The 24,427-nt window shown below is 40.1% G+C and overlaps 1 protein-coding gene across 3 annotated transcripts in view; it reads left to right on the forward strand.

Moving 5' to 3' along the window:
• Positions 1-24,427, forward strand: part of GABBR2 (gamma-aminobutyric acid type B receptor subunit 2) — an 868,870-nt gene that overhangs the window by 548,186 nt on the left and 296,257 nt on the right. For all 3 annotated transcript variants that reach the window (XM_038393151.2, XM_038393150.2, XM_043508506.1), the window contains exon 9: positions 22,499-22,579. In XM_038393151.2, the coding sequence (XP_038249079.1) occupies positions 22,499-22,579 (81 nt within the window). The remainder of the gene's footprint in view (positions 1-22,498; positions 22,580-24,427) is intronic.

Below are 24,427 nucleotides of genomic sequence, written 5' to 3' on the forward strand. Positions count from 1 at the left end.
CTGTTATGACTGCTGTTTGGTTTCATTCAATATGCCTTTTAAAGAAAAGCTTTATATTTACCAAATGGCAGCTTTGTTTGTTCCACAGTACTTCTCACAACTACTAACTAAAATATATGCATTCTAATGGTTCTAAACCTACTGTAAGGAACTAGGAGCATATTTTCAAAGGCAACTTCAATCCGGAAACCCTTTGCATATAAAAGAAAGATCTAAGTTGCTTTGTATTTGTTATGAATGAGAGCCATTCCAACTAGAACCTGCTGAAAATCAAGGTCACCATGAAAAAACCTCCATTTTCCAGCCATTTTCCAGTGAATCTCCTCGTGCTTTAACTCCTGCTTCTGGCAGTCTCTTTAGTGAATTATTAATTTAAACATAACTGCAAGGAGAAAAAAGAACAAGCTGTAGTCTCTTTCCTGTATTAATTAGGAACAATATATGTTGTTCTATGGCACAGGAGAATGTTGTGGTTTATGTTATGAATAGTTATGTTTTGAAATGACACCCCTTACCGTTTATTTCCAAAGGCTTTTCAAACATTTTTCTGGGACTCTGTAAGCTACATACTTTTAATTTTGAATAGCATATTTTTTTTTATTTCCTTCTTACAAGACAGAACAACTAGAAAAACAGAGATGCATTAAAAGTAAAAATATCTTACAGAAAGCTAGAACTATTAAATTACAATTGCTCTAAATAATAAAGGATTTTATAATCAGCGTAAATCAATTACAGAGTGTAACTGTCTAACTCACGTGCAAGCATACACGTAAGAGTTTTCAGCATTGAGGCCTATATTTTTAGCACTGAAACAAAATATATAATGTAAGGCAGAGAATCTTTGAAAACCCGGTTCAAATTTGAAAAGCAGAAGTGTGCATTTCATCATGCATATCACTATCATGCATTAAATGAAAGTGAGGTGCAGTAGAGATTTTATAATCAGCTGGGTATAAAAAATGAGAATGAGTACAGTAGAACCTGAGAGTTACAAACACCTTGGGAATGGAGGTTGTTCATAACACTGAAATGTTTGTAACTCTGGACAAAACATTATGGTTGTTCTTTCAAAAGTTTACAACTGAACTTTGACTTAATACAGCTTTGAAACTTTACTATGAAGAAGAAAAATGCTGCTTTCGCTTTATTTTTTAGTAGTTTATGTTTAACAACAGTTCTGTATTGTGTTTGCCTTTTCTTTTTTTCGGTCTCTGCTGCTGCCTGATTGCGTACTTCCAGTTCCAAATGAGGTGTGTGGTGGACTGGTCAGTTCGTTACTCTGGTGTTCGTAACTCTGAGGTTCTATTGGAAATCTATATAGCTGTGCAAGACTGAGAAATATAAAATTTTGGAGATGGCATATAAAAAATAATCTCAGTATAATTTCACTGTAACTAGAATTGTGTAACAGCACATTACAATGTTCTGAAACCATGTGTGACTTCTGCCCCCCCTTTAGTATCGGCAGAGTTTTACTGTAACCAAGTTTATTGTCAGCATTCTTCTGCTGAACCTTTATTCAAATGTAAAAATCATTAATGCCAGATTCTCACACCTGTAATATCAACAAGATTCTTAATTATATCCAGTTATGAAATAAGAAGCTATTAAATAAAGGTAAAGGTATCAGAATCAGTCCCTTACTGAATGCCACTAATTTGTTATCAAAGTATATTCAATTAGTTGAGAAGAGGCAATTTTTCCTACACAGAGATATCATGTGATATGATACCACTCGAAAGCATTCAAACATTCCCCTCACAAATCTTACTTAACCTGGAGTTAAGGGTGCAAATCCATCACACCAGGACTACAGCTGGGAAGGGTGAAGGCCTTATGGCATATGGAGGCATCAAAGGGGACAGCATGAAAGTTGGATCCTGGATGGTGGGAGTCTGAGGGCAGCACACCCATACAGTGGAACTTCTTGCTTCACCCACAAATCCCCAGTTTTCTTTCTCCCTGGCAAATCTATGTCTTAATCCGCTAGCTGTCCTCTCCCCATTAAATTATTGGCTCTGTCCCTCTAACCCTTGTCTTTCCACAGCACTGGTGCTTTGTGTAGCAGATCATTAAGGCAGCAGAGCTGAACGCTGGTATTTCCAGATTTCCCCATGGCACTGTTGCCTTAAGTTCTGCAGTAGACATATTCAGGATGCCCCCATGACCTAGCTACCCTGGCATACCAGGCAAAAGCACTGGGGCAGAGATGCATACAAAGCACTAGTCTGAGCAATTCTTGCATTGGTGAGCACTTGCTTACACAAATATTCCTACTGAAGTCAGGGGGACTACTCCTGTAAGTAAATGCTCACCAGGGTAAGAGTTGCTTACACAGGGGTTCCCCACACTAGCACCTTTTCCCCCCATTCCAGCCTCCACTTACCTTTATTATTCAAATCCCTTTTCTTCCTCAACCCTACACACACACTTCCTCCTACCTATCCCTCCTCTGTGCTCCCTCAGAGCCTTCCCATACCCAGTGCTGGCAAGCTGGCCTCAGCAGGGACTTTGTGCTGAGCAAAGAAGCTAGTTGACAGCATTGGAAAGCATAAGGTGATGACAGAATTTGACAGTTACTCCAGATAATCTAGGCAAAACTCAGTTAAATTAATCTGAATCAGAAGAATAACTTAGTGTTTAATTTAAATGCTCGGAAGTTTCATTATGTTCAAGATAATGTCATAATATGCATATGTTTGAGGGAGAGGGAAGTCTGGAATTTGTGGGGATTGTGAGAGCTAGAGGAACCAATGGGGAGGAAAACAGGATATATTTTTTAAAGGAACATTGTTAAATGTTTCCTCTGCAAAAGTTAATAACGTTTTACTATAAAACTACATGGAAAATTCAATTGTCCTATAAAGAATTGTGTCAAATCTGGAAAATAAATGCAGCCATTAAACTATGAAACAGGGATTTCAGTGTTCCTTTCTGTGCAAATCTCAATGCATCTTCATCTATGCAATTGGCACTGTCACTTCCATAAGTAAAATATTCAACAGAAAGTTAAATTAAGGAAGACTGATAGAAAAAGATTAAACTGAGGAAAATAAAATCCTAAGATACTTATTTTATTAACTTGTCTCTGCTGTCATTATTTAGGAAAATTATTATTACAAGTATTTAGCCATATAATCTTCAGGATCAAATGAATGCCAAAGAAACTTCTGCTACAAGTTTGGCCATAAAAAAGAAGCATAAGATTATAAGAACAGCCATACTGGGCCAGTGCCATATGCTTCACAGGGAATAAATACAAGAGGGTAATTTAAAGTGATCCCTCTGCAGTCATCCTATCCAAGCTTCTGGCAGTTGGAGATTTAGGGACACCTGGAGCATGTGGTTGCACCCCTCACCATCTTGGCTGAAAGCCATTGATAGACCTATCCTCCATGAATTTATCTAATTCTTTTTTGAACCCTGTTATACTTTTGGCGTTCACAGCATCCCCTGGCAATGAGTTCAACAGGTTGACTGTGTATGTGTGAAGAACTACTTCCTTATATTTGTTTTTAACTTGCTGCCTATTAATTTCATGGGCTGACCCCTAGTTCTTGTGTTATGTGACTGGGTAAATAACATTTCCCTATTCAGATTCTCCATTCCATTCATGATTGTATTGACTTTTATCTTATTCCCCCTTATTCATCTCTTTTGTAGGATGAACAGTCCCAATTTTTTTTAATCTCTCTTCATATGGAAGCTGTTCTATAGCCCTAATTATTTTGGTTGCCCTTCTCTTTACCTTTTCCAATTCTAATATATGTTTTTTGAGATGGGTGACCAGAACTTCTAGTATCAGAGAGGTATCAGGGGGTAGCTGTGTTAGTCTGTATTCACAGAAACAACGAGGAGTCCAGTGGCACCTTAAAGACTAACAGATTTATTTGGGCATAAGCTTTTGGGGTAAAAAACCCACTTCTTCAGATGCAGGGAGTGAAAATTACAGATGCAGGCATTATTATACTGACACATGAAGAGAAGGGAGTTACCATACAAGTGGAGAACCAGTGCTGATGGGCCAATTCAATCAGGTTGGATGTGGTCCTCTCCCAATAATTGATGAGAAGGTATCAATACCAAGAGATGGAAAGTTGCTTTTGTAGTGAGCCAGCCAATCCTAGTCCCTATTCAAGCCCAAATTAATGGTGTTAAATTTGCAAATGAATTTTAGTTCTGCAGTTTCTCTTTGAAGTCTGTTTTTGAAGTTTTTTTGTTGTAGTATGGCTACTTTAAGTCTGTTATAGAATGTCCAGGGAGATTGAAGTGTTCTCCTACTGGCTTGTTTATGTTACCATTCCTGATGTCTGATTTGTGTCCATTTATTCTTTTACGTAGAGACTGTCTGGTTAAAACTGCTAGTGTTATTCAAGCTGTGGGCAAACCCGACATTTATACAGTGGCATTATGATATTTTCTGTGTTATTTAACCTTTCCTAATAGTTCTTAACATTCTGTTAGCTTTTTTGACTGCCACTCCACATTGAGCAGATGTTTTCAGAGAACTATCCATGATGACTCCAAGATTTCTTTCCTGTGTAATAACAGCTAATTCAGACCCCATCATTTTGTATGTATAGTTGGGATTATGTTTTTCAATGTGCATTACTTTGCATTTATAAACACTGACTTTCATCTGCCATTTTGTTGCCCAGTCACCCAGTTTTGTGAGATCCCTTTGTAACTCTTCACAGTCTGCTTTGGACTTAACTATTTTGAGTAGTTTTGTATTATCCACACATTTTTTCACCTCACAGTTTACCCCTTTTTCTAGACCATTTATGAAAATGTTGAACAGCACTGGTCTCACTGCAGATCCATGGGGAAGCCCACTATTTACCTCTCTTCATTGTGAAAAGTGACCATTTATTCCTACCCTTTGTTTCCTGTCTTTTACCAGTTACTGATCCCTGAGAGGATCTTCCCTCTTATCCTATGACAGCTTACTTTGCTTAAGAATCTTTGGTGAGGGCCTAGTCAAAGGCTTTCTGAAAGTCCAAGTACAGTATATCGATTGGATATGCCTTGTCCACATGCTTGTTGACTCCCTCAGAGAATTCTGACAGATTGGTGAGGCATGATCTCCTTTTACATATTTCTTCCCCAACAAATCATGTTCATCAATGTGTCTGATAATTCTGTTTTTTTACTGTAGTTTCAAACAATTTATACTGAAGTTAGGTTTACTAGCCTGTAATTGCCAGAATTGGGGCTCTTTTTAAAAAAAAAGCAAGATTACATTAGTTACCCTCTAGTCATCTAGTACAGAGGCTGATCCAAGCAATAGGTTACATACCAGTTAGTAGTTCTGCAATTTCACATTTGAGTTCCTTCAGAAATCTTGGGTGACTACCAGCTGGTTCTGGTGACTTATTATTGTGTAATTTATCAATTTATTCCAAAACCTCTTTTATCGACACCTCAGTCTGGGACAGTTCCTCAGATTTGTTATCTAAAAGGAATGACTTAGGTGGGGGAATCTCCCTCACATCCTCTGAAGTGAAGATTGATATAAAGAATTCCTTTAGTGTCTCCACAATGGCCTTGACTTCCTTGAGTGCTCCTTTAACACCTTGATCCATCCAGTGACCCCACTGATTGTCTGGCAGGCTTCCTGCTTCTGATGTAGTTAAAAAAAATTGCTGTTAGTTTTGTGTCTTTTGCTAGTTGCTCTTCAAATTCTTTTTTAGCCTGCCTAATTATACTTTTACATTTGACTTGCCAGAGTTTATACTCCCTTCTATTTTCCTCACTAGGATCTGACTTTTAATTTTTCACGGGTGCTTTTTTACTTCTAGCTGCCTTTTTTACTCTGCTGTTTAGCGTTGGTGGCATTTTTTTGGCCCTCTTACTGTTCTTTTTTATTTGGTGTATGCATTTAGTTTGAGCCTCTGTTGTGGTGTTTGAAAATAATCTCCATACAGTTTGCAGGGATTTAACATTTGTGACTGATCCTTTTAATTTCCATTTATCTAGCTTCATCATTTTTGAGCAGTTCCTATTTTTGAAGTTAAATGCTACTCTTGTGGGTTTCTTTGGCATTTCCCCCCACCTGGTGTGTTAAATTTAATTACATTATGGTCACCATTAACAAGAAGTTCAGGTATATTCACCTCTTGAACCAGATCTTGTGTTCCACTTAGGACTAAATCAGGAATTGCCTCTCTCCTTTTGGGTACCAGGACACGCTGCTCCAAGAAGCAGTTATTCATGACATCTAGAAATTTTATCTCTGCATCCCCTAAGGGGACAAATACCCAGGGAATATGAAGATAGTTGAAATTCCCCATTATTATTGTGTTTTCTGCTTTTATAGCTCTCTAATCCTTCTGAGTATCAGACACCATGTCATCACATGTCATGCCAGTCAGCCACTTCACAGTCATCAACACCATGCCAGTCAGGTGATCAGTAGTACATTCCTACTGCTATACTCTTATTGTTCAAGCATGGAGTTTCTATCTGTAGAGCTTCTATGGTACTGTTTGATTCATTTAAGGTTTTTACTTTATTTGATTCTATGCTTTCACATATAGTGCCACTTCTCCACCAGAGCAACCTACTCTGTCATTCCTATACATTTTGTATCCTGGTATTACTCTGCCCCATTGATTATCCTCATTCCACCAATTTTCCATGATGTCTGTTATAGAAATATACTCATTTAATGCTAGACACTCTAATTCACTCATCTAAGTATTTAGACTTCTAGTATTTATATATAATCACGTGTACATTTTATCAATGTTCAGTTGCTTGCCTTCATGTGTTATATTTAAATGGAACTCTTTTATATTTGACTATCTGTACTTTATCAACTGTACTTTACTGACTTCTTTCCTATCCATTTTACTAGGATATAGAGTTTTCCCCTTTAATAAATTCATCCCTAAGGGATGTCTCTGCCCAAACCATGTGCTCCTTCATAACTGTCAGCTCTCCTCCAGTCCTTAGTTTAAAAAAAAAAACAACTCTACAACCTTTTTAATTTTACATGCCAGCAGGCTGGTTCTATTTTGGTTTAGGTGGAGCCTATCCTTCCTGTACAGGCTTCTGCTTTGCCAGAAACTTCCCCAGTTCCTAATAAACCCCAAACCCTCCTCCCTATACCATCATTTATCCACTCATTGAGACCCTGCCTGTCTGCCAGTTTGTCTGGCACTGCATATAGAACTGGAAGCATTTCAGAGAATGCTTACCCAGGGAGGTTCAGGACCTTAATCTCTTACTTAGTAGTCTAAATTTGGCCTCCAGGAATTTCTTCTACCTTTTCCTATGTCACTGGTACCTACATGTACCATGACCATCGGCCCCTTTCCAACACTGCACATAAGCCTGTCTAGATGTCTCGAGAGCTCCACAACCTTCACAGCCAACAGGCAATTTACCATATAGTTTTCCCAGTCATCACAAACGCAGCTATCTATATTTCTAATAATGGAATCATCCTACTGCTATTAGCTGGCTCCTTCTGTTAACTGGGGTTCCCTCCCAAGGAGGGCATCCTCAGAGTGAGAGGATACCATGATGTCATCTAGAAAGAGGTTCCCAATTATGAAGATTGTTTCCCTTTTCTCCAGCTTGATGTTCTCCTTCCTGAACAATTTCATCCTTCTTAAAAGCAAAGAGACTGTCAGACTGGATTTGGGACAGCTCTATGTACCTCGCTGTCTCCCTTAACTCCTCCAGTTCTGTAACTCTGGCCTCAAGAGCTTGCACTGTGTCTCGGAAGGCGATGAACTTCTTGCACTGCATGCAGGTAATAGTACATGCTGCATTCAGGGCAACAAACTGGGTAGCCCCCAGTCTTCTACTGGACTTCCACCTGCATTATTTTTACTCTTGCAGGGATATTTTTTTTCATATTTCACAATGTGAGGAACTACAATAGCAAAAGGCATATGAAGACAGTGTTATCCTGCACATTTAGTAAAGAGTCGATGAGAGATCAAAGGATGACATTTACACCTGTGCAGAGATCCAGCATGATGCCCTACACCTAACAGCCACCACATTGACAATCCTTGATAACTGGATTGTCAGTGGATGGCTTTTACCTTAATAAATGCATCAGAGTCTGTTTAATAAGACCCACATTAAATTGGTTGGATTTCCATCTGCCCATAGAAAGGAAACACAGCTGAAAACTCTAAAGAAGAAAAGTTAATACAGATCTGAGCTGGAGATAATCAAACAAGCTGCTTATACAGCATGCAAAAACTTCGCATTAGGTAAGTCAAGCCCAGGCAAATACCTTAAATATATTCATCTGGTCAACTCCTTCAAGACCAAAAAGACTTGAATCCGATAACTAATAATGAAGGGATGACATCTGCTTGAGTCTGAGCCATACAATAGTGGAGAATGATAAAACATCAATGAAAGATTTAGCAATGGATGCACTCCCAGAAATTTAAATTTGTGATTTAATTGTAAAATCATTTATAAGGACAGAAGAACATGACATAAGAATGTCCATACTGGGCCAGACCAAAGGTTCATCTAGCCCAGTATCCTGTCTTCTGACAGTGGCCAATACTGGCTGCCTCAGAAGGAATAAACAGAGCATGTAATCATCAAGTGATCCATCCCCGATCACCCACTCCCAGCTTCTGGCAAACAGAGGCTAGGGACAACATTGCTGCCCATCCTGGCTAATAGTCATTGAGGGACCTATCCTCCATGAATTTATCTAGTTCTTTCCTTATTTAAAACACTTCCATAATTACTTTTTCCATACTCAGTCATGATTTTATAGTCCTCTATCATATCCACCCTTAGTCATCTCTTTTCCAAGCTGAAAAGTCCCAATTTTATGTCTCTCTCCTCAGATGGAAGCCATTCCATACCCCAAATCATTTTGTTGCCCTTTTCTGAACCTTTTCCAATTCCTCATCTTTTTTAAGATGAGGCAATCACATCCACATGCAGTATTCAAGATGTGGGTGTACCATGGATTTATAGAGAGGCAATATATTTTCTGTCTTATTATCTAACCTTTTCCTAATGGTTCCTAACATTCTGTTAGCTTTTTTGACTGCCACTGCACATTGAGCAGATGTTTTCAGAGAACTATTCATGATGACTCCAAGATTTCTTTTGTGAGTGGTAACAGCTAATTCAGACCCCATCATTTTATATGTGTAGTTGGGGTTATCAGAGTAGCAGCCGTGTTAGTCTGTATTCGCAAAAAAGAAAAGGATCGGATGAAGTGAGCTGTAGCTCACGAAAGCTTATGCTCAAATAAATTTGTTAGTCTCTAAGGTGTTGGAGTTCAATTAACCATTAAGTTAATAAACTATTTCCATGCGAATGTCATGTTAGGGAAAATATACCAACTATACGACAAGCATACCAGTTATATAGCAATATACCTCAGCTCTGTGCAATGGCAAAAATCCTAATTTACATTATACAAGGATGTGGCAATGTATCCTGTTTATACGGTAAGAAGCACCAAGAGGCATACTAGCTGCAAAAGCCTGTCATGAAGTGAATTTCAGCATTGAGAAAAAATGCAACATATCCCACAATAATCCCAGAGATACCTCAGTCTGATTGCAGTAGACATGGCTAAAGGTTACACTAGATAGAGCAAAATAGAAACTTACTGCAATATAGCAGCCTAGCATCATTATAGCAACATCATTAATGGCAGAGAACTCTATGAGCATCTTGAAACTCCTTTGGGACTTCTACAAGTGAAGCTTCTCCTTAGTGTATTGGCTAATTGCTTAGCCATAATTTTGAGATAAAGCATGCTGCCTTCTTAAACCCATTCACTGCAGCATGCAATGGCTGCAGACAAATGATTTTATGGCAATGTCTGTGTTCTGGGGCACATCTTGCTCCAGGCTTTTCAATGTACAGCAATCAAAAAAGCTTTTCAAACCTGAGCCATTCTTTTTTGGTGACAAATCTGAGGAACTGCTCCAGATTGATGTGTCATTAGAGGAGGTTTTGGAACAAATTGATAAATTAAACAGTAATAAATCACCATGACCAAATGGTCTTTACACAAGAGTTCTGAAGGAACTCAAATGTGAAATTACAGAACTACTAACTGTGGTATGTAACCTACCATTTAAATCAACTTATGTACCAGATGACTGTAGGATAGCAAATGTGATGCCAATTTTTAAAAAAGGCTCCACTGGTGATCCCGGCAAATACAGGCTGATGCACCTGACTTCAGTACCAGGAAAACTGATTGAAACTATGGTAAAGAACAGAATTATCAGACACATAGATGAACACAATTTATGGGGGGAAGAGTCAACATGGTTTTTGAAAAGCAAGATTATGCTTCACCAATCTACTAGAATATTTTGAGGGGGTCAAAAAGCATGTGGACAAATGGGATACAGTGGATATAGTGTACTTGGACTTTCAGAAAGCCTTTCACAAGAACCCACGCCAAAGGCTCTTAAGCAAATTAAGCTATCGTGGGATAAGAGGGAAGGTCCTCCCATGGATCAGTAACTGGTTAAAAGATAGGAAACAAAGGGTCTATACTGGGACCAGTCTTATTCAACATATTCATAAATGATCTGGAAAAAGGGGTAAACAGTTACCAAGGGATCTCACAAAACTGGGTGACTGGGCAACAAAATGGCAGATGAAATTCAGTGTTTATAAATGCAAAATAGTGCATATTGGAAAACACAATCCTAACTATACACACAAAATGATGGGTTTAAATTAGCTGTTGCTACTCAAGAAAGAGATCTTGGAGTCATTGTGGAAGGGGCAGGGCTGGCAGGCTAGCCTCCACAAAAGGGGAGAATTAGGTTCTGCCCATGAGGAAAAGTATAGATAGTAAGACCGAAAATAAAATATTGCCTCTATATAAATCCATGGTACACCCACATCTTGAATACTGCAGGCAGATCTGGTCGCCCCATCCCAAAAAAGTTATATTGGAATTGGAAAAGGTTCAGAAAAGGGCAACAAAAATGATGAGGGGTATGGAACGGCTTCCCTATGAGGAGAGATTCATAAGACTGGGACTTTAAAGCTTGGAAAAGAGATGACTAAAGGAGGATATGGTAGAGGTCTATAAAATCATGACTGGGTGTGGAGAAAGTAAGTAAGGAGGTGTTATTTACTCCTTGTCATAAACATAAGAACTAGGGGTCACCAAATGAAATTAATAGGCAGCAGGTTTAAAACAAACAAAAGGAAGTATTTCTTCACACAATGCACAGTCAACCTGTGGAACTCTTTGCCAGAGGACGTTGTGAAGGCCAAGACTATAACAGGGTTCAGAAAAGAACTAGATATGTTCATGGAGGATAGGTCCATCAATGGCTATTAGCCTGGATGGGCAAGGATACAAAACCATGCTCTGAAGTGTCCCTAGCCTTTGTTTGCCAGAAGCTGGTTATGGGCGACAGGGGATGGATCACTTGATGATTACTTGTTCTGTTCATTCCCTCTGAAGCACCTGGCATTGGCCACTGTCAGAAGACAAAAAGAAAAGGAGTACTTGTGGCACCTTAGAGACGAACAAATTTATTTGAGCATAAGCTTTCGTGAGCTCACGAAAGCTTATGCTCAAATAAATTTGTTCGTCTCTAAGGTGCCACAAGTACTTCTTTTCTTTTTGTGGGTACAGACTAACACGGCTATTACTCTGAAACCTGTCAGAGGACAGGATACTGGGCTAGATGGACCATTGTTCTGACCCAGTGTAGCTGTTCTTATGTTCTTATGTAGATATATGACATGTCAAATGGCTTCTCAAACCTTTCTATATGCAAATAAATGATTTATCTGAAATCTCCTTGCTTCACCAAAGAATTGCCTCAAGGCCAGCATGGAGCTGAGCAAAGTACCATATAGGCAATGGCAGTGTCAAGTTGATGGAAACACCTGGGGCTGGATTCACAATGGAACTTAGGCAGTGCAATTCTCAGTATTGTAACACTGAACTTGTAGGCACTTAGCCACTCCGTGGAATTGACAGCTGGGAGTTAGGGGCCTTGACTCCCTGTAAAATCCACGGGAAGTGTTACATGTCAAAGAATGAGATCCACAAAGTCAGCATGCTTTTCAGGGAGCCCCCTAAGCTATCCAATAGAGAGTGCCCCAGCCACAGGGCTATAGGGCATTCTGGGGCAGGTTCTTCCTCAGTCTCTCCTGGGGTTGAAACCATTCAACTTTTTATAAATAATCACTAGAGCAGGGATACTGGAACTTGGGTCTCTCACCTGTGAGGAGAGTGCCTGTAACCACTAGGCTAGAGCATCAGTCTCTCTCTGGAACAATGCATATTAATTATTTATAGGCAATAGAACAGCTTCAACAGGAGAGACTAAGCGAGCCCTCCTCAGAATAGCCCAGTGGTTAGGGCCCTCTCTTAGGAAGTGGGAGAAGAAAGTTGAAATTCTCTTTCTACTCCTGGAGGAATTCTGCACCCCTACAGGGGTGCAGAATTCATACCTTCTGCAGATTTCTTGGCTCCCCTGCAGAAAAATGGGGGAGCAAAGAAATCTGTGGGGAACACATATCCCTTCCCCTCATCTGCTGGGAGCAGCCGGCAGCAGAGAGCAGATCACTGCGGGGGGAAGGGGAGAGGCTGGGCCTGCGTCCCTGGAGAGACATTAAGGGGGTGGGATTGGGCGCATGTCTGCATGTGAATGAGTAAGAGAGACTCCTTCCCTCCCTCTCGCTCACTGGTGCTGCATCCCGCGCTGGGAGGCATAGGGCTGTGTGAGGCAGGCGCTGTCCCTGAGGCAGAGCAGAAATGTAACAACTAAGCAGGCCGGCTGCTAATGTTCCCATTGTTAGTTACGTGTTCCCATTCTAAGTCAATTAAGGCTCCTTTACTTTGCCAGAATGGTGTAAATGATGTGTTTAGGAAATGCTGAACAGTTATTGTGATTTTTTTTCTGTATGGTAGTTTAAATCAATTACTAAAATAAGTGAAACTGGTGTGATTATATTGAATTATTTTGAAAAATAAAATATGCAGAATTTTGGATTTTTTGGTGCAGAATTCCCCAGGAGTATCTCTCCACATCAAGCAGAGAGAGGAATTGAACCTAGGGCTCTCACATCCTGCAAGAGTGCCCTAATTACTGGGCTAAAAGTTATAATGAGGCAGGGGACTCACCACTTCTTTTTACTCCAGCCATTTTGGATAGGCTTAGGTATGCTCTGAGACCACCTACCGGATTGCACCTAGTTTGAGAAGAAGGAGGAGGATTATTTATTATCAATAGCCAAGATTATTACAGTAGTGCTTAAGGGTCAACCAAGAATAGGGCCTAATTGTGCTATGCCCTGTATAAACATAAAGTAGAGGAAGGTCTGTGCCCCAAAGAACTTACAATCTAAATGGACATAACAGACACAGGGTAGGGCCAGACAAACAAGCCGAGTGAGCAATGTGATGGTAGCAAATGGCATGTTTGTTCTACTTTGGGCTGGGGGAGTTTACTTAGCTTAATGGGTAAATGGAAAGAAAAGGCAAGGAGGGGAAAAGGGGACAGAATCGGGGAGAATAGGCTGAGAAGCACAGGTGTGGAGTGACACTAAGGCAAAGAAATTGTAAGAGAAGAGTAGGGTTGGAGCCAACAGCCAAATCAGCACAGGGCAGAGAAAATCAGAGAACTTTCTACAGTTTTGACTAGAATGTCCTAAGGTGAAAAGGGGGGCTTAGGTTTGAGATAGGTGCCCGTGCTGAGGCAGCTGTGCCCATGCCCAACAACACAAACTTAGGTGCCTAGGGAACTTTAATGGTGGAAATTTAAGCATGTAGGGACTTTAGGTGCCTAAAGAGTTAGGCGACAGCTGAGAAGAGTTTTTGAGGATCTCAGTGGAGCTTATATGTTGGATTTAGGAACCTAAAGTGACATCTAGACATCTAAGTCCTTTTGGGCCTCTGTCCCCAGATACCTTTATGGATAACATAAAGGTGTCCAAGAATCAGACAACTCTTCAGACTTTATGGAATTGCTCCAGAACATGCTTATAAATATTTAAAATGATGTGTTCTCTGTTCCCAAAGAGATTGCTGGCTCTTCAGGACATCTCAAGACTGGGAAAATGCTTTAAGCAAAGACAGTAAACAAACTAAAAAATAACCCAGGTTCCTGGTCAGCTGTCTGATGTAGTCTGGGTTGCCTCAGGCTAGTAGTGCACCCCCAAGTGCAAGTAGTGCACCAGATAATTTAGAAGAAAGAGAGCCTTTCTATCACCCCAACCTGAAGAGCCTGATGGCAGGAGTTAGACCAGCCAGCTATTCCTCAAAGGAAAGGCAAGAGGGCCAGCTAGATGCTCCCCAAAGACACCACCAAGTAAATAGGAAGGAGAACCTGGGGGATGTTGAGAAGAGAAGGGTCTCTGGAAAAGAGAAAAAGGTGAGAAATCTCTGAGAAGGGAGGGAGCTAAATAGGTTGATATTTAAAATCACAGGATATTAGGATTCCAATATCTGAATGTGATTTTATTAGCCTATATGCCTGTGACATTGCTTCAGAGATGCCAAGTGGCAGACCATAGATATGTGGAGCAGGTTGCTGCATATCTCAAAATATTTGCAATTGTACATGTTTGTCCAGTCATATTAGCAAGTCTTCTCAAACACCTAAAATTCAGATCTGGCACTAAATCTTTTCTTTGTTCTCCCAGCGTAAAGGCAGAAAGGGGGTGTTGAGGATGGAGTTCACACTCTTATCTTCAAGGAGCCTAGGAGTCATAGATTCATAGATACTAAGGTCAGAGGGGACCATTCTGATAATCTAATCCGACCTCATGCACAACGTAGGCCACAGAATCTCACCCACCCACTCCTACGAAAAAACTCACCTATGTCTGAGCTATTGAAGTCCTCAAATTGTGGTTTAAAGACTTCAAGGAGCAGAGAATCCTCCTTCAAGTGACCCGTGATCCATGCTACTGAGGAAGGCGAAAAACCTCCAGGGCCTCTCCAATCTGCCCTGGAGGAAAATTCCTTCCCGACCCCAAATATGGCAATTAGCTAAACCCTGAGCATATGGGCAAGATTCACCAGCCAGATACTACAGAAAATTCTTTCCTGGGTGACTCAGAGTCCACAGTGAAGACTCTATGTAACTGTTATCCTAGCCTCTCTGCACCTTCTACATGGAGATTCCCAACCACTGGATCCAAGATAAGTCAAGTAACCTTTTTCCAGTCCATCCTAGTGGTTCCTACTGGACAAGGCCCTTCAAAGTCAACACAGAACCTCCCTTCAGTGTACAAGATTCCCAGATGTCCCATCTTTGCAGCCATTTTACCTGTATCCCCCTGCAGAGATGTGTTCTGTACTATAAATGTCATTAATTCCTTGAAATCAAGGTAAAATAAAAAGAATGGTGAAGAAAGACAAGAGAGGGTTTTCATGACAAGTTATAATGAGTAGCTGTTCTTTGTTTTTAGAATTATAATGAATAAAGACAATCCTATTTATTATTTAAATCCTTCTTAATTTTAAATGAGCAGTCCTAGTGATAATTACCATGTTGTGCTTTGATCAGGTTTCTGGTTTTTTTATTTTTAACCATTTTATAACATTTTTAATTTTTTAAACGTTCAGTGAATTTTCTTCTGTGATAGGTTACTGGCCTAGTGGATGGTGGGGAGGGGAGAGCATCAGGTATAATGCATCAATTTTAGTAAGTCTTTTGACACAGACCCACATGACATTCTCATAAGCAAACTAGGAAAAGGTAGTCTAGATGAAATTTCTATAAGGTGGGTCCACAACTGGTTGAAAGACTGTACTCAAAAACAGGTTGTCAAGGGCTTGCTGTCTAACTGGGAGGTACTAACTAGTGGGGTACCACAGGGGTCAGTCCTGGGTCCAGTACTATTGAATATCTTCATTAATGACTTGGATAATGGAGTGGAGAGTATGCTTATAAAATTTGCAGATGACGTCAAGCGGGAAGGTTACAAGCACTTTGAAGGACAGGATTATAAATTTAAAATGACCTTGACAATTTGCAGAAAGGATCTGAAATCAGCAAGATGAAATTCAATAAAGACAAGTAAAAGTACTTCACTTAGGAAGGTAAAATCAAATACACAACTATGAAATGGGGAATAACTGGCTAGATGGTTGTACTGCTGAAAAGGACCTGATAATTGTAGTGAATCACACATTGAACATGAGTCAACAATGTGATGCATTTGCAAAAAATTCTGGGTGTGTTAACAGGAGTGTTGCATGTAAGACATGGGAGATAATTGTACTGTCTGCTCAGCACTGGTGAGGCCTCAGCTGGAGTATTTTGTCCAATTCTGGGCACCACATTTTAGGAAAGATGTGGCCAAATTGGAGGGAGTCCAGAGGAGAGCAACAAAAAGTATAAAAGGTGTAGAAAACCTGATCTATGAGGAAGGATTAAAAAAATTTGACATGTTTAGTCTTGAGAGACAATAACAGAGGGGGTGTGGGGAGGAACCTGTTAACAGTTTTCAAATAGGTTAAGGGCTGTTATAAAGAGGATAGTGATCAGTTCTCCATGTCCACTGAAAGTAGGATAAGAAGTAATAAGCTTAAACTGCAGCAAGGGAAATTTAGGTTAGATATAAGGAAAACATTTCTGATTCTAAGGGTAATTAAGATCTGGAATAGGCTTCCAAGGGAGGCTGTGGAATATTCCAAGGGAGGTTTATAAGACCAGGTGGATGAATACCTATCAGGGATGGCCTAGGTTAATTTGGTCCTGCTTCAGTACATCAGCCTGGACTGCATGACATCTTGATGTCCCTTTAAAATTATTTGAAAATACAGCAATTTCTATAGTGTGGAAAGGGACTTTGCTGTCATACTGCTTTAGCTGGCTTTCCAGTAACTCCACTAAAAAATGCTTCCACACACTCATGGTCAGGAACAGTTTTCTGATGAATAAAACTTAAAGAGCTTAATGTGGTAAAATTGGAGATGATGGGATAATTTCCATCCCAGAATACTGAAAGAGCTGGCACATGAGATTGCTGGTCCGGTAGCAAGGATTTTTAATAAATCTATCTGTTTTGGGGTAATACCATATGACTGAAGAATAGCTAACGGCATACCTATATTTTAAAAGGGGGAAAAATGATCCGGGCAATTACAGACCTATTATTCTGACCTCAATAACATGCGAGGCTTTAGAAGAAATTGGTAGGGAAAGAATAATTAAATAATAGAAGAAAACATTATGTAGTGCAATTTGGGTTTACCAAAGGTAGATCATGCCAGACTAACCTATTTTCCTTCTTTGAGAAAATAACTGATATTTATTTAAGGGAGGTGCAGTAATCTAATATATTTGAACTTTAGTAAAGCGTTTGATGCGATAACACATGGAAAATTATTAGTTTCATTAGAAAAGATGGGGACTAGTACAAGAATTGTGAAGTTGATAAGAAACTGGCTAAAGGGGAGAAGACAACAGGTTGTGCTGAAAGGTGAACTATAGGACTGGAGAGAGGTTACAGGTGGAGTTCCTCAAAGATTGGCTTTGGGACCAATCTGAGTGAATATTTTTATTAATGATATTGGTACAAAATTAGGAGTATACTAATGCAATTTGCTGATACAAAGATGGGAGGGAACTGATGGGCAGGATCCCCTTGGAGAATAACATGAGGGGGAAAGCAGTCCAGGAGAGCTGGCTGTATTTTAAAGAATATTTATTGAGGTTACAGGAACATACCATCCCGATATGTAGAAAGAATGGTAAATATGGCAGGTGACCAGCTTGGCTTAACAGTGAAATCCTTGCTGATCTTAAACACAAAAAATAAGCTTACAAGAAGTGGAAGATTGGACAAATGACCAGGGAGGAGTATAAAAATATTGCTCAGGCATGCAGGAGTGAAATCGGGAAGGCCAAATCACACTTGGAGTTGCAGCTAGCAAGAGATGTTAAGAGTAACAAGAAGGGTTTCTTCAGGTATGTTAGCAACAAGAAGAAAGTCAAGAAAAGCGTGGGCCTCTTACTGAATGAGGGAGGCAACCTAGTGACAGAGGATGTGGAAAAAGCTAATGTACTCAATGCTTTTTTTGCCTCTGTCTTCATGAACAAGGTCAGTTCCCAGACTACTGCAGTGGGCAGCACAGCATGGGGAGAAGGCAACCAGCCCTCTGTGGAGAAAGAAGTGCTTCGGGACTATTTAGGAAAGCTGGACGAGCACTAGTCCATGGGGCCGGATGCCCTGCATCCGAGAGTGCTAAAGGAGGTGGCGGATGTGATTGCAGAGCCATTGGCCATTATCTTTGAAAAAAAGGCTAATGTAGTGCCCATCTTTAAAAAAGGGAAGAAGGAGGATCCAAGGAACTACAGGCCAGTCAGTCTCACCTCAATCCCTGGAAAAATTATGGAGCACGTCCCCAGGGAATCAATTCTGAAGCACTTATAGGAGAGGAAAGTGATCAGGAACAGTCAGTATGGATTCATCAAGAGCAAGTCATGCCTGACTAATCTAATCGTCTTCTATGACAAGATAACTGGCTCTGTGGATGAGTGGAAAGCAGTGGACATGTTATTCCTTGACTTTAGCAAAGCTTTTGATATGGTCTCCCACAGTATTCTTGCAGCAAGTTAAAGAAGTATGGGCTAGATGAATGGACTATAAGGTGGATAGAAAGCTGGCTAGATCATTGGGCTCAGTGGGTAGTGATCAATTGCTCCATGTCTAGTAGGCAGCCGGTATCAAGCGGAATGCCCCAAGGGTAAGTCCTGGAGCTGGTTTTGTTCAATATCTTCATTAATGATCTGGAGGGTGGCGTGGACTGCACCCTCAGCAAGTTTGCAGATGACACTAAACTGGGAGGAGTGGTAGATATGCTGGAGGGTAGGGATAGGATACAGAGGGACCTAGACAAATTGGAGGATTGGGCCAAAAGAAATCTGATGAGATTCAACAAGGATAAGTACAGAGTTCTGCACTTAGGATCGAAGAATCCCATGCACTGCTACAGACTGGGGACTGAATGGCTAGGTAGCAGTTCTGCAGAAAAGGACGTAGGGGTTACTATGGATGAGAAGCTGGATATGAGTCGACAGTGTGCTCTTGTTGCCAAAAAGGCTAACAGCATTTTGGGCTGTATAAGTAGGGCCGTTGCCAGCAGATTGAGGGACGTGATTGTTCCCCTCTATTTGACATTGGTGAGGCCTCATCTGGAGTACTGTGTTCAGTTGTCGACCCCACACTACAAGAAGGATGTGGAAAAAGTGGAGGGCAACAAAAATAATTAGGGGACTGGAACACATGACTTATGAGGAGAGGCTGAGGGAACTGGGATTGTTTAGTCTGTAGAGGAGAAGAATGAGGGGGGATTTGATAGCTGCTTTCAACTACCTGAAAAAGGAGTTCCAAAGAGGATGGATCTAGACTGTTCTCAGTGGTAGCAGATGACAGAACAAGGAGTAATGGTCTCAAGTTGCAGTGGGGGAGGTTTAGGTTGGATATTAGGAAAAACTTTTTCACTAGCAGGGTGGTGAAGCACTGGAATGGGTTACCTAGGCAGGTGGTGGAGTCTCCTTCCTTTGAGGTTTTTAAGGTCAGGCTTGACAAAGCCCTGGCTGGGATGATTTAGTTGGGGATTGGTCCTGCTTTGAGCAAGGGGTTGGACTAGATGACCTCCTGAGGTCCCTTCCAACCCTGATATTCTATGATTCTATGATTCTATCAATACTGAGGAGGATCATGATATTATACAGAAAGATCTGGTTTATCATGAAGACTGGAGTAACAGAAATGCGATGAAATTCAATAGTACAAAGTACAGCGTCATGCACTTACAGTCTAATAATGAAAATTTTTGCTACAAGCGGGGAGCTCATCAGTAGGTGTGTGTGGGTCGATCACAGGATGACTATGAACCTCTAGTGTGATGCAGGTGTGAAAAAAGCAAATGCAATGCTAGGATGTTTTAGGCAAGACATTTCCAGTAGAGATAGAGAAGTATTAATGCCATTGTACAAGGCAATAGTAAGACCTTATTTGAAATACTGTGAACAATTCTGTTCACTCATGTTCAAGAAAGATATTAATTTAAGTTGGAACAGGTGCAGAGAAGAGCTATGAGGATGATCAGGGGTATAGAGGGCCTATCTTATGAGAAGAGACTGGAAGAGCTTGGCTCGTTTAGCCTACAAAAACAAAGATTCGGAGGGATATAATTGCTCTCTATAAATACAATTAAAACAACTAGCTATGGCTCTATATGATCACAGATCTTTCAAACATTCCTATCCACAGCTGCAATATAAAAAGGAATCCTTTTCCAACATCTGTGCCTGTGCCACTTCTTCCATAGAAGGTTGAGGAATGGATGATTTATTTTTAATGTAAATATATGGCTAATGGACTGGCTACCGGGAAAAATGTGTCTCTTAAATAATTGCAGAGGAAAGAGGCCACTTTCCCACTCCAGGCTATAGTGGCCTTGATGGACTTGAGTGAGATAATATTTTCTTACAATAATCACCCTGTGTGGAACGCCAGGCAATACCATGCTCAGGGAATATTGTATCATAAATAGAACGATTACAACAGGTCGAAGATTCCAGACAGCTGTTACATTGCCATGCCACAGCAATTAACCGCCTGAAATCTCAGAAAAGCTCCCTAGCTGCAAGGAAACCATGTAAAAAATCACCGATGGCTACACGACTGGAAATGTGGTACACATAGCTTGAAATACTTGATGAGGACACCAAATTGCACATTGACATTGCCAAACACCTTCCAGCAGGCACAAAGGAGGATTGTTCGACCTGAAGATGTTTAAATTGCTACCACACAAGAGTTGGCAGGTTAAAAGTCAATATGCAGAAGTGTGACTATTCCAATGACCCAGATACATTTGACTGCAGTGAAATACAAACTATGGAACATCTGTTGATCTGCCAGCTCCTGAAGGAGCTATGCACCATGGAAAATCTTGCCAGGGCTACAGACCAGGACATATCATGTATCCAACGTGGGTAAAAACTATGATTCTGGTGCAAGGACATGAGAAGAAGGGTGACCCTCGTCAATCATGTATAGGATCAACATGAGTATTTAGCTTGAGTAACTCAGGGATCAAGTGCTCAAAACAATGTAGGGTACAATTTTTGTGGTATAGCTAATTGTTTTCTTTTAGTTTCTAATAGTTTTATTTGTTTTCTTAGTAGTGTGCAAAAGTAAGTTTTTTACTATGGATAATTTTTGCTTGTGTTCTTACAGACTGTAGGAAAATGTAGAAACAACCCACCCAAATTCTCCTAGTGCCACCTTTTGCACCTTTGATGTTAATAGATCAATCAGTCTTGCTATTCTATGATGTGCCGCTTGCGTTGATGCTCTTAATTTTGTCATTCATTTCCTCCTATAAAGAGAAAACCTTTCAATCCTGTTAGTTTTTGATTGAGTCTTAAGTCAGATGCAGGAGTTAAGAAGGTAAGCCTAGAATCTCAACTGAGTGATGCTGACCACTGTACGATAAAGTCTAATATTAAAAAAATAGGAAAATGGATAACCACAAGTTGTAGGGAAAAGTAAGAATTTTTAAAACCATAGACTCTGCCTCAAGGCTATTTGAGAATTCTGTATTTCAGATACTGATGGTTTGAATGCCTATGATCAAAAAGTAAAAGGAAGAGAGTAAAACGGTAAGTTTAAATGGAGAAGTGCACAAGCTTATTAATAGCAAGAAAGCTTATGTCAAATAGAAAATTCCTGTCAAACACCAACAGTAGACTGAAACAAACATACACCATATAAGTTCAAAATACTGTGGCAATAGGATGATATGAAGAATAGATAGCCAGAGATATTAAAGTACTGTATCAAATTATTTATGTGAGAAACAATAGGGCTGTGTATGTAACTGTAAACCCAGGTTACCTATCTGGTAAGGTGGGACCCAAATATTTTAGCTCCTATAGAATTTGGTAATCAATACATGGGTTATGTTTTCCAGTAAGAGTATTGGTGAGTTGTTAATTCACAATAAGATTTAGATTTAAATTTCCAGTTGCTCTTTTAACTACTCTGCTCATCAAGTGTCTGAATCTGCCATCCTTACTCCCTCTGAGAAATACCTCATTCAGCAAGCAATCCTATTTGTTTAAATGGACTACTTGAGCAGAAGGGTACTATTCAGCATGAGTAAAGGTGGTAATTTGACCCCAAACCAGTATTTAATTTTACCAATCTGGGATTAGAAAAGATATTCATTCTAAAGTAGAATAGTTTGCTACTTATGAAAATTAGTATTGAATGATGACTTAAGAGACACATTGTCCAATGTAACTTTGTATTTCTCTAAAAGTTCAAAAATGTTTCTTTTTATACTAATATATTTCAAATCTGGCACTCTGCTTTAATAATTCATACTCCTTATGTGTATTTATTTTCTTTGAGTCATTTTCTGTGGTATCTTGAATATAAATATAGGAACAACAAGAAAGGGAAACAGTTACATTATTGAGAAGATGTGAACTGACATAAACAACCCTTCTTGTTTGTTTCTCTGCAGATAGAAAGGAAGTGAAGGTTGGAGAGTATAATGCTGTAGCTGATATACTGGAAATAATCAACAACACCATCAGGTTCCAAGGTAGGACAGGAAATGGAAAAAATGCACAACAGTCATATGGATTGCTATATAGTTCAGACTTCATGCTTTATATAGACACGTTTTATTATTCTGTTACTGAAAAAAATGGTTATAAAATCATATGATGAGGGGATTAGGGCCAGTCTATCATGCTTGATATTTTATTATTTCATGCAAGCTCTTAAAAGCTAGAAAAAGGAGAGTTCTGAAAAGAAAGTAGCAACATTCGGAATGATTATATTGTGTTAGTATTTCTCATTTCGACAATTGTGCTAATCATAAATGATCTGTGAAAATGGATAGTCTTCATTATTTCAGTGGGTTTCAGAATATATTTTCTCTTTCATGTTCACAAATCCAAAATGCTTTAATTTCATTCCTATGTCACCTCTAACAATCAGTCTCACTAACATGATGTGTGAGTATAGAAAGAGGAGGTTACATTTCTCTTTATCTTTGTAACTCCATGAAGATGCCAGTTGTCATTTTATTGTCTTCAGTAAACTTACAGAAATGAATAAGGGGTCTCTTTTTTTCCACAGATAATAGTTGTGTGCATGTATAACTAGGTACAGATACAACAAGGAGTCCGGTGTCACCTTAAAGACTAAGGTGCCACTGGACTCCTTGTTGTTTTTGTGGATACAGACTAACTCGGCTACCCCCTGATAGGTACAAATAAAGGGCCAGATTTCGTGCCCTGCTAAAATTTCTTTATGCTGGTCTGGCAGCACAAAGCAGCATTAAACTAGTTTTAAAGGATCCATTAAAGATTCCCCCAGCATGAGGGATTGCTTGGGTGATACAGAACTGCCACACCCTTCTTCTCCCAGCACCCCAGCAGAAGCTGTGTGGCCAAGGTGTCCCTATATCCATGCAATCCCAGGCTGCTGGAATGGCCCTTTATGGCTTTTGGGAAGCTGGTGCTACTTCCTGTCTCAGAAAATCAGGAGTACAGGATCTGGCCCAAAGCTTTTTTATAGAATACATACAGTATAACCAATCGTATAGTTAATAGCTATTAAATTGCATTTCCATTCTGCAAATGTGAAAAATAAATCTTACAAGACCATGGGTTGTTTCAGTTTAATACTGATACAAATACCCAATATGCTCTATGCAGTCATTTAGTTACTGTAGATTTTGAGGATGGTGTCCTTTAATGTAAGCCTCTCTCATTCAGATATGTTCTTTATTGTATTTTTGTCCTATTGCCTGCTTAGTTTTGTTAAGAACATCGCCCTTCGAGTAAATATATAACTCCTGAATTAAAGTTCTGCAAAACATTTGCAGCCTGAGGGGGGAATTCTCAGGCGTGTTGCTCCAGCACAGCTAGTGTAGAATGGCTGCAAAGCTGTCATAAGGCCTCTCCAGGGCATATCCCCAGTATAGGGTCTCAGAGGTAGTGCAGAGCAGGCATTTTGGCACTTTGCAGCAGTTGCTCGCACAGGTGTGTTCCAGGGGTGAGTTGGCAAGAGATAGAGCATGAACTGATCATTACTGTGCCCCAGGTATTCTACAATGGTGCAGCAGCCTACTGGGGCCATTTCACACAGGACACAAGTTAGGGTAACCTTCAGGGCTGTTCTCACCTGAGTTGAGGTGGGATCCTAGAAGCCCTGGGAAAGGGGAGACATGGGCTGCCCCCCTTCAGCTCCTGAGCCAGGCTTGGCACTGGTGCAAGAATGATCCTGCCAAGGGAGTGCTCCCAGGATCCACTCCGTGATGGGTTAGGCATATCATCACAGGATACAAGACCAACCAGCTGCTTCTATAAAAGCTCTCGTATAATATCTACACCACTTGATCAGCTTAATACTGATGGCCCATTGGGAAATGTATTCAAGC

Source organism: Dermochelys coriacea, chromosome 2, assembly GCF_009764565.3.
Source record: "Dermochelys coriacea isolate rDerCor1 chromosome 2, rDerCor1.pri.v4, whole genome shotgun sequence".
Taxonomy (NCBI): domain Eukaryota; kingdom Metazoa; phylum Chordata; order Testudines; family Dermochelyidae; genus Dermochelys; species Dermochelys coriacea.